Here is a 19,501-nt window from a genome sequence, read left to right on the forward strand (position 1 = left end):
ATGCAGCCGCAACCATCAGCATCGAGATACCAGGTTTCTGCTGGTGGCGTTGCGGCGTTACTCAGTTCCAAATAAAAATTGCCAACGCCAAAAGAGCAACATTTTAACCGGTAATCAAGACTCAGTCAATCCACGACCAGCAAGCAACATCACACACGAAGTTGTAGCGTGCAGCTCAGTGACAACCGCTGTCGACGAAAGTCATCCCGTCAGTGGAGTACCCGGCGCAGTTGCACGGCATGTTTGCCAATGCACAATTCTGTGGCGAAACTTTTAACTTCAACATAAACTGTGCATCATAGTCGTCCAGTTCAAGTTCTGTCGTGGTCCAAACTAAACGTATACAAGTTATTTATTCTGACTATTTTAATTTCAAACAAACAGTGACACGCGTTCTCCGGGCGCGTTCTACACTGACACGCGCTTCTAGGGCGTAACACTTATATTGGAACATATTAATGGGCAATGGGGTTCCCCGACCTAAATTCAATCCCGGTTTGCACTTTCTTTCTTTAATGCGAAATAATCAAATATGGAACATATGTAATAATAACAGAACCCCACACCCTCCCCGTGGCTTTCGTCGCGTATGAAAGTTATTTTCACTCGAGATGCGGTGTATTCTGCTGTACTTTCACTCGCTTCGTTCGTGAAAGTACGGCCGCAGGATACACCACATCACTCGTGAAAATAATTCCACACGCAACGAAAGCCACGGGGAGGGTGTGGGGTTCTGTCATATTGTTTTCAAACTTGCATATATTTCTAAGTCAAAAGCAACCGAATTCGTATGCTCGTAGGTTTAAACAAAACATTGCAGATTCTTGATTTCAAACAGTGCAAATTACCGTACCCTTAAACGGTTTAGATTGTCATATAAGATCGGAAACTTATTGCATTATTTATTGCGTTATCAGTGAAAATGATCAACTTTATAATAATAAATTTATATTGTAATTGTAAAAATAAAAGTGAATACAATTTCATTATTGATAGGCATCGAAGATGTGTCCATTAATGATCAAATACATATCTGGAAGAGTTCCACCTGTGATTGTCCTAAAATCGAACCAGACGTCAAATATTTCATTATGGGAAGAGATCCTGTATCATTTGTAGATGAAAATGGCTTTGAAAGGTTGGTAATTCGTTATTGATTACACAGCTCAAATTAAATAATGTGTTACTATGTCACCGTAACGCCATAAGTTACAGCGTCCCGTAATTTTGCGGTATTTTACTGTGTATTTTCATTCTACTTTACAAGGAAATACGAATTCCAAATAATAATAATAAAAAACAAACATGGCTGCCACCAGGGTTTGGCTGGTCTCCACACAAAGAAGTTTGCTGATTCTGTTCTAAACATTTCGGCATTCCCTTGATGTATTCTTCGAAGTATAAAATGTATAATAATAAGGTTATTACGAAGATACCTCACTTCGAGGTATTGTGATGGGTTAAATTTGATGTCTTTAAACCCTTCACTTAGGTACCCGGGATTCGGATATTCTCCACGTTGGACTAACAAAACACCAGAAGCTGAATTCGTGTCACCTTCAATTCTCCAACTGCCTCGTGGCCCGTTCGCCAAGACAGCTTCAAACCAGTTTTATTAACCTCTGAACTCTTAGCCAATTACAAGGGAGTATAAAGACTATAATGCGTAGCCTTCAATCATACGGCCAATCACACAAAGTTTTTAACACGTCATAACACAATTGATTAATCGTTACTATATTAGGAAAACTACTACCATACTGCCAGCCAGCCGTAATCAGTGATTGTCATGGCAACTACTAACAAGCAGAAATATAAATCATGACAGTATCTTCGTAATAACCTCATATTATTATTACCTTTTACACACAATAGATAAAAGTGTGTGATTTTAGAAACATCAACACGTGTGAATAATAAAATGTATTCCCACTGGTTGATGTGTGACTTATCAACCAATATTTTATTTCACGTGGCTTTAGCGAGGTATAATGTATCATTTATATTTTTTGTCGATTTCAATAAATTGACCTCCCACCTAGATAATTAAATCGTAATCAAATGTAATACATTGAGTATAATAACGCCTTGACCTTTCAATGCACACATGCATTCCCCATGTTTCATGCGAGTCTCGTCCCTTCACTCAAATGGGTAAACGGACATACAAGCATAATTGGCCAATGAATACATGGCTTGGGGTGAAAGCACCCCTTGAATTGTCTCATTTACATATTTACTGGAACCATCCCTGTCCACAGTACACGGTCCCGAAAAGTGAATGAGAAATTGTAGCTGCTACAATTGTTTTAAAAATATGTATTCCACCACAAATGTGCAATTAATTATTAATGGAATTATAACTGAAACCTTAAACTTCTCTGTCAAATATAGAATTTTTTTTGGAAACCCGTTTTCTTTAGTAGAAGTAATCGCTTTGCATAAAAACAACCACTATAATGTGATCTTCCCAAATGTTGTGAAATTTAGATTGACCATAGACTTATGAGGAACATATGGATGTCTTTGGCAAATTATAAGAATTCGAAGGTATATCTCAGGTCAATATGTGTTCAATAATGTTAAAGGTAGACCTCGTCGAGATCGCCAAATATTTCAAAAACGAGTTAGACATTTAAAATAACCAGATACAAATAATTCTGGTTAATTTTGGTTAAACATTCTTTGACACTTAAGTACATGTCCAGCGACACTTGCTTCATAAGCTATATACATCTCATCTAACCCTATATTTAATAATAGTAGGTGACTCAAACCGACGCTTTAATATTTTACAACAGTATCTCTGGTGCCACTTGATGTGTAGGCTGCTTACTAAATTCTTAACCGTTACCACAGTAAGCCTTTGACATCACCAATCATATGTTTTTGACTTCTTCTCGAGACCTCAGCTTAAAGTGTTAACTGAACTGTCTTTACTACATTTTTTTCACGCGTGACACAGATTTTGGCTACAGATTCGTGATTTACTAATTGTTGTTTTTTCTACCTTGTAGTTACAAATACCTGATTGATGAAACAAGCTACATTGAAGCATTTCCAGCAGGGGGACGTCGGCATAAAACTCTTCAACGTGTAGTGAACAGTTTGACTGGCAGGGCTTGCACTGTCTGACGTTACAGTTTGTAATTACAAGGAAACTTATCCATAACACATTGTCAGTTTCCTTTCTGTTTTAATTTCGTATGTTAAAGGTTAATATGAATAACATTAATTATATAATGTAAATTAGTGTAGGTTTTAGTTGGGAGTTAATATGTTAATGTTACATTCCCATCTTAACGCTCAGGTAGATTAATACGGTATGTATTGAAAATTACAATATTTTGCTTTTTCTTTTCTTCAACAATCAATAACATTATCGTCTGAACACGCCAACTTATTTTATTAAAATGCACAGAAACAATTGTTCTTTGTACACGGTATTCTACGAAGTTGTAGGGGTTTTGACATTTATGGATATGCATTTCGGGGGCGTTTCATAAAGCATGTATGGATTCACATTGCACAAAGGAATATGCTATAAACGTACTGGGACTGTTATTATGCAATGCGTGAATGCAGTGCCAGAACTTGATCTTCGAAATTTGTAGTCATTTTTCTTATAAAATAAAAATTGTTTGTCTTATTGCCAGTCTGTCAAGGTATACAAACAAATATTAAAATATATGCAATTCACACTAACGAGTAGTATATTTCTGTTATCAGTAATTTATTTCAACGGTTTAGTCGGAAATCACAAGTTTCACAAGTTCATTGCCGATCGTCACACAAAAACACTGCGCACAAAAATATTCATCTAAACACAGTCTAAATAATGTAATGTAGGAAAGGAAACATTTATAATGTATTTAGAAAAATACAAACATGAAAACTGGGCTTGTGATTGGGGTAATAATATTCCCTTCGCCAAGGAGTTCATGTTTTCGATAGTATTGGTAAAGTGTTCGCTTATTAATTTGTTGCAATTTATCATAGTTCCTCGTAAATGTATAAAGAGGTTTTTTTCTTGACACCAGGACGAACCCATTACACCTTGGTCAAGATGCGGGTACTATGAAGACAGCAATTTCTGAAGTGATTTTTCATTTATAACTTAAAAATACAGGCTGATTTTTATTAAATTGACATGAGAGTTTGCCGTCGACTCTAATATCATTAAATATTGGCTATACTACCACGGATTCTGAACTTTCTATATCAGCAGCTACTATGAGTTTACAATAATTTCTCAATGCGTATTTACTGTTATAATACTAGTACAGACAGATCAGAGAATCGTTGCCAAAATGTTTGCTTTGTGTCGGTTCGAGTCACCTACTAACACATATACTATATATTTATGAGGTGGAAAAATATATTTAACACAGCTGCTTAAGGTATACACTATTGTGGAGGAAAGTATCTTTGAGACTTATCCGGGGAAATAATGGCATGAGAAAGATGCAAACCACAGTTAATTGACGTAAGGACAGCTATGCGACATTTTATCTTTACATTAAATATGAAATCTATATAAGGGTTTCACTATTAGCAACAAGCACAAACAGTGGTAAATAAAACAAATAATTACTGTAAAAATGTACCAAAGCTATTCACCATTTCACTCTGGAATACAATATCACTAACTTTCAACAAGGCATTGTTGACATTATTTATTTTATGACTGAACAATGTTATAACAAAATGAACTGTTACTATTTTATTTGAAATTTACATAGCAGTGAACGAGAGAACAATTGTCAATGATACGACTGCAATGTAAATGATTGTGTTTGCCTTTATTACACTCCTTTTCGTCTTAAACAACTCGTCCTACTCTCAACATTAACATACATAGTTGGAAACCCGTTTTTATAAAACGATACATCTATTCTTGATCTCCGAAGATAAAGTACTGTCATAATACCCTGATCTGATACCAGTCCATCAAACATTTCAACTTCTTACACTAATCAACAAACCTGACTTATGAACACGCTCAATATAATTTTGTTTTCTTTTCTTGAAATCAAACTCATGAGTATGTTATAAACTGGAGTAAGAAGATGTTTTCCTAGAAACAACACTGTCATTCGCAGACACACATCAATAGTACTGTATTGGATCGGTTTGTCAGTTTAAAATTTGCATTTAATAACACAAAAACGTGTATTTTCAAAACCATAATTCACTATAGTACCTAGAGATAATAAATAGAAAATATAGTGACGCTTTTGGTAGCCCTATTTAATCCAAATATACATTTCAGTTAGTATAACCATGATTGTATAGAAAACATTCTGATGTCATTTGTTGCTTACCCCAGTTTCTATTCCATCTCAGGGGTTTTATGATTGTATTCATGAGTGAGTTTGTAACTATATGTATGATGGGGGTAAATGGAAAATGGTAGTTTTACATATCCTATTTATTTCTGTATTTATTACGAAATGAAGACACACATCATAGAAATACGTCACCAATTACGTCTTTGAACTGAAATATTTAACTACATTATTTATTTTGTTTTGTTCATAGCTACACATTCAATTAAATGTTTAAAATAATTGTATTTTGACTATCTTCTAAATTAAAATCTAAATAGGTAAGTTCAACAGTTAATTAATGCACTGCTCAACGTGTTTCATATCCCCATCATGTGAATCGCCGTGTTCAGCGATATCCAGACCAAGAATTTCACTAACACAAGCAACTAAATATAGGCTTCCAGTAACCAGAACCTGTATATGATCGGCTTCCATCATGATTTGTGGTGGTGTTGGATCCTGGGCTCTTGGGTTTGCTATGCACGAGTTCTTCCCACAAGATACCTACTGTAGAGCGTGAAGAACATATTCCAAATTCAAAGATATGGTTTTGTGTGAAGTTGCAGTATTCCCTTTTTCTAATGACTGAAACGTGTCAATGCACACTTCACTCAGTGCACGGCTTTTCTCTTTATTCAGCATTGTTTCTACTGTGCCTGGTAAAATACAAAAACTGCATAATTTTGGCGGATAACGGTGAGTCAATGCCGAGGAAACGGGTTCGGGCGCACACATGAACAGACTTCAAATTATTAGTTGAGATAAAATGATAGTCATAAATTGCACTGACGTCATGTTATTAAACAAACAAACATAATGGTCAATCCACAGTTGAAAGGCTATGATCGCGTGTGTGAATTTCATGTAAACTAACAATGTATTTTACACGCGTCGTGTACGTCGCTATGGACGCGGCAGTACTGGAGTATATATTAAACGGATCATTTCTAAAAATTTGTACTACCATTGGTCGTTCAAGTATGTGTAGTTGTCACATAACCCAGGGTTACTTTGGATACAACTTTAGGTCACGGCAGTGGGTATCTATGTAGCGCTATACTTGTTAACACACACACCTTTAAATTATATAAGTTAGATCTATTTTTAGAAATTACTCAATGGCCTGATGTTAATTGTTACATACACAAAGCCAGGTTCTTAATAGATTAGGATTAGTAATGAATTTATTTGCCAAAACTACCTAAATAATGTTTTCGAAGGGATAGATAAATACCAAAAATGAAGCTTACGATAAAAAAATACACTTAGCAGGTTGAATTAAAGCAATCGAGTAAATACGTTTACAATTAAACGACAGATAATAATAGTCAAAATATAAAACAATAAAATTTTGGCCATTTTGTATTTCTAAAAAAAAATCACAAAGGCCAATAGTTTGAACCCATCTGAATATTTAATAGCATATTGTAGTGAACACATTATTGTGTTGGCAATCTGTCTATATAGCATGATTTCAAGTCTGATTGATTGATGTCACACACACTAGTGTAAGTCAGCCTCAGCGTACATTATACGACATAACCGAACAAACAGTCACGTCAAAACATGGAACAGATAAATCAAATAAATATTTTTTTTCTGGGGAAAATTAATAAACCTCAAAGAAACAAAACTCAAGTAACATTTTTACCTAGTGCGATAAAACGCATTGCAATTTTAATATTTATATATTGTAGTCGATTAATGTTAATCCAAATTTTAAAATTTCAATGACGAAAAGTAGTACTATGTAGAATGTTGTTCTAACCGTAATTCATAACTGTTCTGTGCCAGTAAAAATGCTTTTCTTTATGTGTCGCGTGCGACTCTTGTTAGAAGGTGTTGATTCTATTCCCAGGTATCATTGAAACTTCAAGAATACTAATATCATTTTTGAAGTGACACTTGAAACCACGGTAAGAATACAGTGTATCACTGCGACGGTCAACAACCAGACCAAAACAACATCCTGAAAATATCGTTTTGTGGTGGTCGAATTTCAAAACAAAACAATATCAGGTTTCTGATTCAATAGAAACTTTACTTTTCAGAAAAAATATACTAGTATTCACATTGTGTGCGAAGTTATTGATCAATTGCAAATTTCAGACCATAGATCGACTATTACACGAGATACAATGAAGTAGCGTGCATGCCAGAAACAACAATATTGCGGTTATTGCAAAACACCAAAACAAATATTGCATTGTGGGGGAAACCAAAACAAATTCAGACAAATTTAAAAAACTATGCTCGAATATATATGTATTCACACATGTTCAGTCAACAATATCTACAGGCAAATGTAATGACAGCCAGACAGCCAAATAAACCGTGATACAGAAATGGGTCCCACAGATACAGTCGGATTGAACTATTGATAAACCAGAAATCCGTACTACGTCACCATTGTAAAAATAAACCAAAGTAGAAGAAATTGACAAGAAGTACAAATTATACTTCAATCGCGATAATTCTGTTCGAGTCTTATCTAACTGATGCCAGGTGATATCATTATCATTAAAACAGAAGGCGACAAACAATAGACCGAACCTGCAAATGATGTAAACACTAGACAACCTGCATTGAATTCCAAATACAGTATATATTTAATATTCAAAGAAAGAGATTTTTACCAGGAATTCTCACACCAAAACATTTTATGTGAGTAGACACCACCAGCATTAGTTCAACTTAAAACCTTGCACGCCGCATCGATTTGTTTAAAGCGTCAAATAATGATCCAATAATGGAAACGCAACGGACAATTGTCCGGCTCAGTAACCTGTGTATATGTACATACCAAACAGTTAACAAATATATTAGTTTGTTCCTTAAAATGGTCATTATCTTTTTAATTAGCTTTGATTGCATGTTGTATCATCTTAAGCATGAATTGATTACTATATACTCACTATTATCCAAGATGATTGGACAAAAAACAGCGGCAGAGAAGTTACAATCAATAAGATTTTCTAGGAATACTCTAGGATCACGATCATGGGTAACATTGAATAGCAAAATACTGGCACAATTACCCCTGCAATAAATGAGTGGCAAGACAGTGTTAGTGACACAAGCGATACTTGGTAAAAAATTGAAATCTAATTCATATAGAAAAACTCCAATGAATTGTCTATGAAAAAAATGGCACCAGCCATACCAATATAAAACTTATACAAAGAACGTATTGTCAATATTCACAAAATAGTTTTATATACTTAATAACACAAAATAAAACATAACAGACAGTTTGTAGGGTATATTGATTAACAAAATCATTGGATAATTTGCCAGAATTATATCTGATCGACTGTGGGTAGTCCAAAGTGAACCACTGGCAGTCGAAATTCACGAGGCTGAGGTTTCTCAGATTACTATTGCCAGTTTAACCGTATAAGACTGAGGCTCCTTGGCTAACATTGCCAGTCAAAGCTTATGAGGTTACGGCTTCTCAGACTAGCATTGCAAGTCAAAACCTATGTGACTAAGGCTTCTCAAGTATCATTGCCAGTCAAAATACAGAAAATAATAAAGTAGTATATTTTATTGTCTTGTTCAGGATGTGCTTTGAAAGATGATGTGAAAAGTATGTCTAGATTGTATTATTAAATATAGAAACTAATCTGTGATGCACTTCTAGCTTGTAAGTAATTTTATTACAATTATTAAAAAAGCAATGGATCTAGTCTATTCTATGAAGTTCTGTGCATTTGGGTTTTTGTTTGCAAAAGTGGCGCCGGACGAAGAACATTAATAAATAAAATGATAATTACAACAGTTGGGAATAAACCCTGATAAGATAACCTAAGAGCTGAAGTGAAATACGCACTAAAAACATTAGCAAATGTCACAGACCCAGCCCAAAATAATCATCATAACAAATTTTGTTTGGCCTGGAAAAAATTATCTTGCACCAAGAACATGGGTAAATGACAGATAAAGTTATGAGGCATTTGCGAACTAAATTATTCAAGACCCTCCGGGTCCACGAGGCGCTGTCCACGACAATGGGACACAGGGTGCGCATGAAGAGATATTCCTTCAAATAACTGATGGTTAAGTCAATTCGCAGTGCCAGAAGCTTGTAGACAGAATTTAATCTATTGGGTCTTTAGCAGAGAAACAAGTATAGTAGTCCATTGCTGTGCCTGTATGAGGGTAAGGTCATAAACAAAACAATTTGAAGACCAAGCAGTGCATCTATGAAGGCTTCGTTGATTTTTTAAGGAGGTTAGGACTACAAAAAGCGACTGTGATGGCTATTGCAACTGAAAGGTTTTCAACTTATCATTGGTTATGTACTTAATGCTTGTGCATAGAAAACAAATGTATTGATTAATGTACACTTGATACAGTTTAAGTAAGATACGGTATAGCGTAAAGGAATAAGAGTCACTGAAACTGGGTTGCATAGTGGTATTCAAGGTGACCGGTAAACAATTATTCCTTGATGAAAATAATATTGAATTTTGATTTTAAGAAATACATTCACTCTTTAACGAAATATTTCTGGCGTTTTTCTACAGAAATGGGTTTGGAGTGTAATAGAACCTTTACACTTATAACATCATTTGGGTTTATTAATAATTAAGAATATATTAAATTTTATTATTTATCAGATGTTTGAATAATTCAGTTAAATTATATGATACACTTGTGGAAGTACAAGCAATTTTTGAAAGGGGTATTCCACTATTAATAACATACATGTTTTACAATCGCCTAAAATACCTAAAACATATGAATAGCATATACTTAATTTAGTTGACAAAATAGAGTCGTGATGTAATAATCTATTACAATCTCCCAATGTAAATTCTTTGGTCGAGAAAGGTATCTAGCTATAATTGACAATTCCTCTTGTCGAATTTCAGTCAACAAATTAAGTATTTAGGCGGATAGTCATCTCCACAAAATAGATCCGAGAAAATATGTATTTATTACAACGAAGCTGAATTTCATTATTTGCCTAATTTGTCAGAAGCAACATATTCATCAAGTTTCCAACATTTGATAAATTTATATCCTTATTTAATATAACAATCCATAATGAGAATCCTTTCTATATTTATTTACCATGATATAAATAAACGTGCTGCTGTGGCCTAAAACATGTAATTATATTTTTTTATATATTCAGCGCTATAGTAAAGGTACATCATTTATCCAGTTATCTATATTGTATTATTTTTCAATAATATATATATTATCTTACAATACATACCCCAGTACAAATTCTTCTTTTACTGACTCTTGTTGGAAACATTTAACACAAGCTTGAATACTCAGTCGTGTATGCGCTCCATCAATATAATATGTAACTTTATCACGTTTTATAGTCTGCGAACGCCCTGGCCAAGAACAGTTTTTAAGTCCTGTGAAATTAGGATTAAGTGATAACTGACCAACACAACGAATTAAATATCGATGGAAGGTCAGCATTCCACTTGACTTTCGTCTACAGATTTTTGTCAGATTTGAAAGTATATAATCTGAATACTCTGAATAATAGTTATGGTAATGTGTGATATAAAAATGTTATCCCAGCGATGTTTTGTAATTTACTAATACATTCAGAAGCCACAAATCACTCCAATAACAAGAACCCCAACGTACACGAGTTAAATGTGTTGATTATAAAAGTCTGCAACTACTGTTTGAGAATATTTATTTATTTAATATAAAACCGAAGGAAGGTTAACAAAAACATTAGATATAAATAAATGTATATTAGATATAAATAAGTATTAATGGAAGTTTAATGTGGTTGTCATTGATACAATATATTACAATCCAAAATTTGATTCAAATAAATTCAAATAATATAGTTTATTATTATATAATTGATCTGTGTACATCAAACAAATCAATGACGATGAATGTGACATCTTCAACAAATGAAACTCAATAAAGATAGATGTGAATTTCACATTTGACATTTTCCACATATTAAGTCCATGAATGGTATTATTTTTCTGTTGGTTTCTGTTTATAGACATGACTTATATATTAGCCATCTTTGATTTGGAAATAATTGACCTCCAACATCAGTGTACTAGTGTGTGGGATCGCGATCTTTATATCACAACTGTTAAATCTTTCCTGTGATACTTTCTATGGCTATATGGTATTTTCTGTCTGTTCGGAGAGATATAACAGTCAACAAATCTAGCAATGATTTATATAGCTGGTATCAAATATACAATTTGCTGTGCCTCGTTGCTCATTTCATGGCGACAATTTTATTGGTTATTACATTAGCATGCTTAGCTACCCTTGTAGAATGTCTGAATCAGAAATCATAAAAAAAATACAGGTTAACAAGTTTTCTGCCGTAAGCGATTCAAAATTATACTACTTACTATAATTGTTTTGCGACTACATAATTCATGTTTAAAAAGATAATTTCCAACTAGAAAACCGTCCCCTGGCTTAGCGACATTATTTATACATTTTCCATTTGCCAGAATATGAGATATATGCTTACCATATATGAAAGTGTCTGGTAACTTGAATGCTGGAGCTGTCCGGATATTTCCATGCATAACGTCCTCATGTATACTTTCAAAATCAGTTTTCTCACCACTTATGCCTAACAGTGTGGTGACATGAAGAATTGTTTCCACTTCGTGCATCATACATGTCGCAATATTTGTTTAACAAGTACGTACGCACATGCACTGTATAAAATGTGTTTCACCATTGCGTACTATATTCGTGGTAAGACACTGAGAATACAATGTTACACATCATATCCTCCAGTGTCTCATCAATCAGGGTATGACAATATACAGGTATATATCATGGTAGCATGACAGGGTGAATACTCGGTTAAATCATAATATGCGGTGTATTGTTTACATGTTATATGCATGTTATGGTTTACTACAACATTTTTATGATAATCACATGACTGAATTGAAATGTTTTTAGTAACTTTTCACTATATGGATATGCGATATAGACAGTAACACCAAGTTGCAATACCATGTTCAAGAAAATAATAATATTAAATAGCATGAAATACATATTCTCTGGCACGGTTTCAAAATGTTCAGAATACCTTTGCAGACACGTCAATTCTTTTTAACAAAATTATATTAAGTGTAGGTATCTGAAATGCCATATCTCATTTCACTATGCCAAACATTAAAAATGTTCAATAGCAAACCTATTTGAGTTCAAATTTCACAAAATAGTAACATAATGTAAAGTGTGAATTTCAATCAAAAGGTGAATAGATATGTACATCTTTTAACTCCATTATCATTAAAGATAGGAATACAAGATTTTCTTACGTGCTTTACGTTCTTTTATCCACTGACTACATAATTGTATTGCTAAACACGCATTACTTTTCTGATGATCCCCTGCTTTCCAAGTTCCATAGGTTCTCCCTGCCAATCGTAGTCCTTCAAGTCAGATACAAGCTCAAGTTGTGCCTGTACAGATATTTAAGTATGAAACACCATTTTATTGATCAGTGAACGTTTTGAACACCTCAACAATACATTAATAATTGTGAAATGAAAAACAAATGTATCTCATATATCTCAATGTTGGGTTGTTCAATCCGTGTCAATATTCACAACACAATCTCTCACAGGCCTTGATATTCTATGGTAGATAAGATATGGTTATTTACTCATCTCGTTACTCAGTAATTTCAATTCCTACTGATTATGTCATATTGTATTGGTGCATAAGTAATATCGATCGGACACCAATACACATTTTTAATTGTGTGTAATATTGCCACTCGCATTAATACGTATTATAAGTGCACACATACGTGTATTTCATTGGCTCTAGTAACCACGGTCTCCATGGCTATCTTTGCTTGTTGAATTGTTAAAGCTGGTCGACCAGGCTGAAAAAAATACAGATATTTGTTGCAAATTGTACTCATTTTGTTCTGTGTGTGATATAGTGAACAAGAATACGGATGGTTCTGTGAAGTACGAATACACGTATGTAAAGATAGTTGTCAATAATAATTTCATTTACATGATAAATTGCATATTAAAAAACAAATATGTTCGTAAAATATATCTCCAAAAAGGTTATATATCAACGGATTTTCTTGGATTGTAATTTATGTTTCCACCTTAAATATACCAGCTTTATGCCATGCTATTTTATCGAGCGTATCTCCCAACAAGTATGTATGATCAATATCCAACAAGCTGATACCGGTCACTGTAGGACATCGCAAGACATTAGTAGCGTCATAAGCACCACCAGCGCCTACTTCAAGAATAAGAACATCGACCTACAAGAGAAGTTGAAGTGTACCTTTTATATACCGTTATTTACACTGTATATTGTTATATTTCAACGAAAACAAGGTTCTATCAAATGTGGTGAACTGAGAAGAAGACAAATGACATTCACAATTAAGCTACATTTATTTTCTTATCGTGGGATATGCATACGTTTTCCGATATATTATCATCACAATACTACATTATCATACATTTCGTGCATAAATAAAATAAACATGGACAACATAATTCCATTTTGAAAAAATAAAGTGTTGGACCTGAATCTTATATCTTTTAATATATTGATGATTTACGTCAATGTGCGTTTGTTTTAGTTATGCATTTATAGGCCTTCTTTGATAGGAGCTCATTTGTTTATCTGGTAGCCCGTTATAATATTTGATTTGTGGGTATGAACAAAATAAAATAAGTCTGTCGAACCAACATGACGTAATAATTAAACATTGTATTCAACGTGTAATTAAGTGAAAATATTACACTATCATAAGCAATTACAGAAAAACTGATGTCGCTGGAGATTTGATATTTGTGACACATAATCCGTCACTCACTTTTCCTAGCTTTAAACCATGTTTCATGTCATGGCCTGTTTTTATACATGACAAAATTATTCCTAAATATTTGTTAACAATACAATTCAATGTGTGTGCAATTTTAACACATTAAGCATTGACGTGTGGGATTAACATGCTATCAACCAGACTCACCTGAGCAATCCAGTTTTAAATTCATTTGCACGTAATATACTTTCACAGAAAGCAGCTACATACCCTTTGCCCTTTGTACCAGCGATATGAATAATATTCAGTCTATCGATATCGTCAAGCTGAAAACAACATAACACGTATATTTCAATAGAAAGGTAGATGGAGTGATTACATCGGCATGCCAGGTGTAGTATACGTCTTCATATTAGACAGATAGGTTATTTAATTCTCAAAACACAAGGTTCTAATAAAATGACTCCCTTCAATATGTGGAAAAAGTCATGCATTTGTTGATTAAATTAGAAGGTTTCTGTTTTAGTGCTCCTACTCAGAAACCTTTTGAATATAATCTAAAATGATATATGGACGATGCCATTTGTCCAGCTCGCTTTGTCAAACAACTGACATATTGTTTATTTACATGTTTTGTAATGTTTATGTACTTCAGTTTTAGTTGTTTTGAATTCACTATACAAAAATTATTTGCAATACTGTGCAAAATATGACTCCTTTTCTAATATTCAAATTGCACCTTTATTAAAGGTAACTGTTTAATGAAAACAGTTGACATATATTGTAATATAAATCAGTTTGCATGTCATTCAAATATATGATGAGTACTTGAAGGTGAAAATGATGCATAGTCCGACAGTTGTAAACCTACCATTACTGCTTGCAGCTATATTCAAGAGTGTTTAACCGTGTTTAATTCACATGATATATGCATTATTATGATAGGTCTATACACACTCTCGTTCATCCAATATTATTACGTTATCAAACAAAATGGTCAATAACGTATGTGAGTGTGTGTAAGAATGGCATTAATACTGATAATATAACTTGAAATAGTTGTCATGTTTGTAATCATCATGAGTGACTTTCATGTAAACGTTAACTCACAGAAATATTAATTCTTCGCAAGTATTCTCTGAATTCGGGCAGACCCTTATTATTATACCATGATTTATCATCAGATAGATGATTATATTGCATACATTTGTTCAGTATTTCCTCAACTTCCTGTTAAACAAAAATATGCTACAAATATTATAATGTACAGACAAGAGAGGCGGCTAATAGACTAACCTTGTGCCCAAGGCGCGTCCTTCCTAGGGAGTCTGAAGCATGCTCCCCTTTAACATTTTTAAAATAAAGATCCTCTGAAACGCTATTTCCTGCATTTTGAGGAGCAAATTTTGCTGTCACAAAGGGTTTCAGCTTGATTTTGGAGGGGCGACCGAACAAATAACGCAAGTTTAGTCTCGGGAATGTAGTCATTTCAAACTGTGTCCTTGTTTTGGTGTTCATTATTCGAAACCATTTTTTGAGTTGAATACATGTTAATATATTGTGTATAATCCCACTCGCCCGTCACACCGAACAAGGATAGCAGATTAAGGTGAACATTTCGCTGATAAAGACATGTTTGAGTAGAAATAATGGAGAGTTCGATATCAGAGTAATTTATTTCAGACCAGGTCACCCCGTGATACAACGCACCTCAGGTAACTCATAGTAATAAAGACTGTAATGTACGCACAAATCGACTGCTGGCAAACATTTGACATTTGTAGTGGTCGGTCTAAAATGTACACAATCACAAATCGGTGGCATAAATTGCAGTGACCAGTCTGAAATAGTCATAATCACAGAATGACTACGTATGCACATTATATTTGCAGTAGGCAGTCGTATACATATTGCATATTGCAGTGAACAATAGGAAATGTACAAAACCACTGAGTGATGACAAACACTTTACTGATTTGACTGGCATGCTATGAACAATTACTTGACAATGCTCATGACTTATGGAGTGTTTGGTAACCTAAATAAAGCCGTAAAACCTAAATATCTCTGACGCATTTCCTACAAGTGTGTAACATGATAATATTTATATTCAAAAGTATTCAAAAAACGTCAACGGATTATGCCAGCACGGAACTGTTTAAATATGCACATTTCATCAACAACAATATACTACCTGAGACATTTCTTCAAGTATAAGATGTGAATCTGCTCTGTATCCGACGTTACTAGTTGGGAAATTCCTGCAAAAACATTAAAATAAGTTTTAACATGAGAAATGATGCAAATATTACGTTCTACTACATAGCTACCCACTATGTCGCAACATATATTGCCTTGAACACTACGTTTGTTCACGCGATGTAGGGAACTCGCCTCGCTCGCTACACTTACACTGCAGAGGTTTCTCACAGTAGTTCAGTTTTATTACTAATGAACCTTCTGTCTCTATCGTCGGGTTGCCTATACGTTCAATCAACAACCACTCGTCTCTGGTCGTGTTGCCAACTAACTTATATTCCTTTATATTTCGACCCAAAATACAATTATTATGACGGCGGGCAAAACCATTGACCAATAGACATTAATTATACAGAATATATATATATGTTCTATTTTATAGAAGAACCTTCCCAAATAAAAAAAAATTCTAAAATTTAAAAATATGAGAGGTAGTCACTAAACCATGTACTTTCACACTCAAGCAAGAGAATAGACATGTTGGTGAACTAGCCTTGCATTGTGAGTGTTTTATTGTTTACACTAAAGTTTTTTTTCACAAATAAAAAAATTAAAAAAAAAGAACTGCAGACCACACTTCTTTATATTTATTAGTGGGCAAGCCATGTTTCCACATACAAAAATACACATAATATATTTCTATTTAATTTATTTTATTTAAAAAAAATATTTTAGAGGCATAACAATACAACGACTAGATTTGGTGTCACAGTTTGCTCCCAATTCATACTGGAATATTGCCAGCAATAATTAATAAAGCTTGTTCAGAAAACCATTTATTCCCGACATCATATTCAATGGCTAGTTCTCAGGATCTACAACAGTAAATAAATAAACAGAAATCATTTTGATGCGTGGTTTTTAGACGACACTGCCATATCGCACAGATATTCAACACCACCATATCGAATTTGGATTTGGCCATACCATTTCAAGCTGCAGGGTATCTAAACAATGACTCAACAAACAATAAATACATCTCCCACCCACCACACAAATTTTAGCCGCAATTGAACAACCAAGAAAGCAACAAATATCAGGCTGCATCTTGAAAACAACGAGATACCACATTACAACCAGTCATTACAAACATGAAATCCTCCACCCCTCCCAGTACACCCTACAGCATTAATGGTTTCTATACTCATTTGCATCTATGTACAACAAGCTTAGCCAATAGATGCACCTGACTCATCAAACTTTTGACCAACCACTCATTCTAAATATTGTGGAGTGAGGGCGCTATTTACTAATGAGAGGAATCTTTTAAACGAAATAAACAGATATATATATATATATATATAGAATATATGATTATAATACGGTTTAATATACGCCTAAACATGCTGACTTTTGATAACCTTAGAAATTCTGAAAATGAAAGTATTTTAAATTTGAATCAAACTGTTACCAGCGTGACTTATGTAACACAAAGCCGTTCTAGTGTAAGTAGTCTAGATCCCTTTATATGGAAGTAATTGTTAAAACGATCACTGAAAGAATTCCTATTGTACTGCTTTTTATAAACAGTGATTTATTAACATGAAAGCAGAAGACATATATGTCTGAATCTTTTATTAAAAATTAGTATATATTGGTCATACACATTACGGAATTCATTGCTTTGTTATCTACTGATATAAGATATGTAACGTACATCAATAAACTAATGTAACGTACATTTCAAAGGTTAACAAAATTAAGCTATAATAAAAAAAAGTAAATGACGCAATGCTAAACATGTATGTCGGCCAAATTAACAAATTAACATGGAGCATAGTTAACTGGATATTAATCATAATATGTACATTATAGACGGGATTTTGTGCAATATATAATTTAGTACTGGCTAAGGCTTCTCACGTACTTTGGTTAAGACTTAATATGCAAGCATTAAGGAACACTGGCATTTGCACGAAATAAATTTTACGGGGTTCCAGTGACTGTAAAATCCACTTGCATTTGTTCGGGATTTTGCTATTGGACTAAATCTCCTGCTGTTTATTTGTAATTGGTGCGAAATTGAGGGATGATTCAATCGATCAGCCAAGAAAGGTGGCGGTCTAGTAATCCTAGGTTACCCCAGTTATTGTTGGGCTCCTCTGAAAGACTCGCCGTAGAGCCACGATACCCAAGTCAAATCGGGCAGCCCGAGGCTAGTTCAATCTGGTCACACGTATATTATTCTGCTCAGGGATAGATAGCATTGTAATGGCGGGCCCACTTCGAAGATCTCACTCCGATCCAGACAGCCTGCATACGGTTTGAGTTTCATATAATTTGTCAGTACACTAAGTGAGAAATATCTACTTCCGCTATTACTTCTTATAAAGGGGTTCCAGTGCCAAAAATTTTTCAGATGTTTTCGTCATCTGCGGAAAATCTAACAAACACTACTGCATAACACCCGAGCAGTTCATATCTGGCATACAAAGGCCTATCACTCTATGATATTCAAATAGAATGTCTCATAATCATTATACTATGAGGCTTAGTGAAATTAGCCAAAATATTGGGTAAAAATCAGGTGCGAACAATTCTGGACAAAAAAACAATAAAGTCATCATATTTATATAAAAAAGATAATTTAATAATTATGTTCCTCAAATAATGACACATGTTATTAATTTCAATGTTTCGTCTAGAATAATATAGCATGATTTCTATAAATATTTCCAATATATATATAAGCAAAATAAAATACTAGCCAGATTTGGACAAAAACACAGAATTGTCGTTTATTTATACTGATAATGAAAACAACATACCGGTTAACAGAATTTAACTGAATGTATATACTTGCCAAATCATTGTAAGCACACTTAAGCAAACATCAAGTTCTCATTATCAACTTGGTTGGTATTCCATAGCAATTGGTAAGATAAAGAATGTCGTCATATAAACTTTGGTATTTATATGTTTTTCAAAACACTGTTTGAGGGAATGTTACTTGCAAAAATGTAAGAAATTGATAACTGAAATCATCATACAGCTTAGTGTGTGAACCATTAGATTTAATTTGGAGGAACATATCAATGTATCGATCTGAATCTGTTATCTGTTGTATCTTTGATGGCAAGTTTTTCAAGATTAATCAAGTGAAAACAAATTCTTGTTATTTAAA

General features: G+C 33.7%; 2 protein-coding genes across 2 annotated transcripts in view; one reads left to right on the top strand and one right to left on the bottom strand.

Moving 5' to 3' along the window:
• The window catches only part of LOC144350432 (A.superbus venom factor 1-like), a 64,923-nt gene extending 63,304 nt beyond the window's left edge, over positions 1 to 1,619 (top strand). Inside the window, exons 36-37 of the mRNA XM_085506023.1 lie at positions 997 to 1,138; positions 1,493 to 1,619. Coding sequence (XP_085362149.1) covers positions 997 to 1,138; positions 1,493 to 1,619 — 269 coding nt within the window. The remainder of the gene's footprint in view (positions 1 to 996; positions 1,139 to 1,492) is intronic.
• Positions 1,620 to 5,621: 4,002 nt separating this feature from the next.
• On the bottom strand, positions 5,622 to 18,749 carry LOC146735708 (folylpolyglutamate synthase, mitochondrial-like). The gene is made up of 9 exons (XM_085506024.1): positions 18,700 to 18,749; positions 16,313 to 16,379; positions 15,229 to 15,348; positions 14,366 to 14,444; positions 14,170 to 14,204; positions 13,441 to 13,605; positions 13,126 to 13,203; positions 12,689 to 12,775; positions 5,622 to 5,834 (listed from the first exon to the last, which is right to left on the bottom strand). Exons 1-9 carry the CDS (start codon positions 18,747 to 18,749, stop codon positions 5,622 to 5,624), a joined length of 894 nt encoding a protein of 297 aa, XP_085362150.1.
• Positions 18,750 to 19,501: the final 752 nt, after the last annotated feature.

Source organism: Saccoglossus kowalevskii, chromosome 12, assembly GCF_978046115.1.
Source record: "Saccoglossus kowalevskii chromosome 12, keSacKowa6.1, whole genome shotgun sequence".
NCBI lineage: Eukaryota > Metazoa > Hemichordata > Enteropneusta > Harrimaniidae > Saccoglossus > Saccoglossus kowalevskii.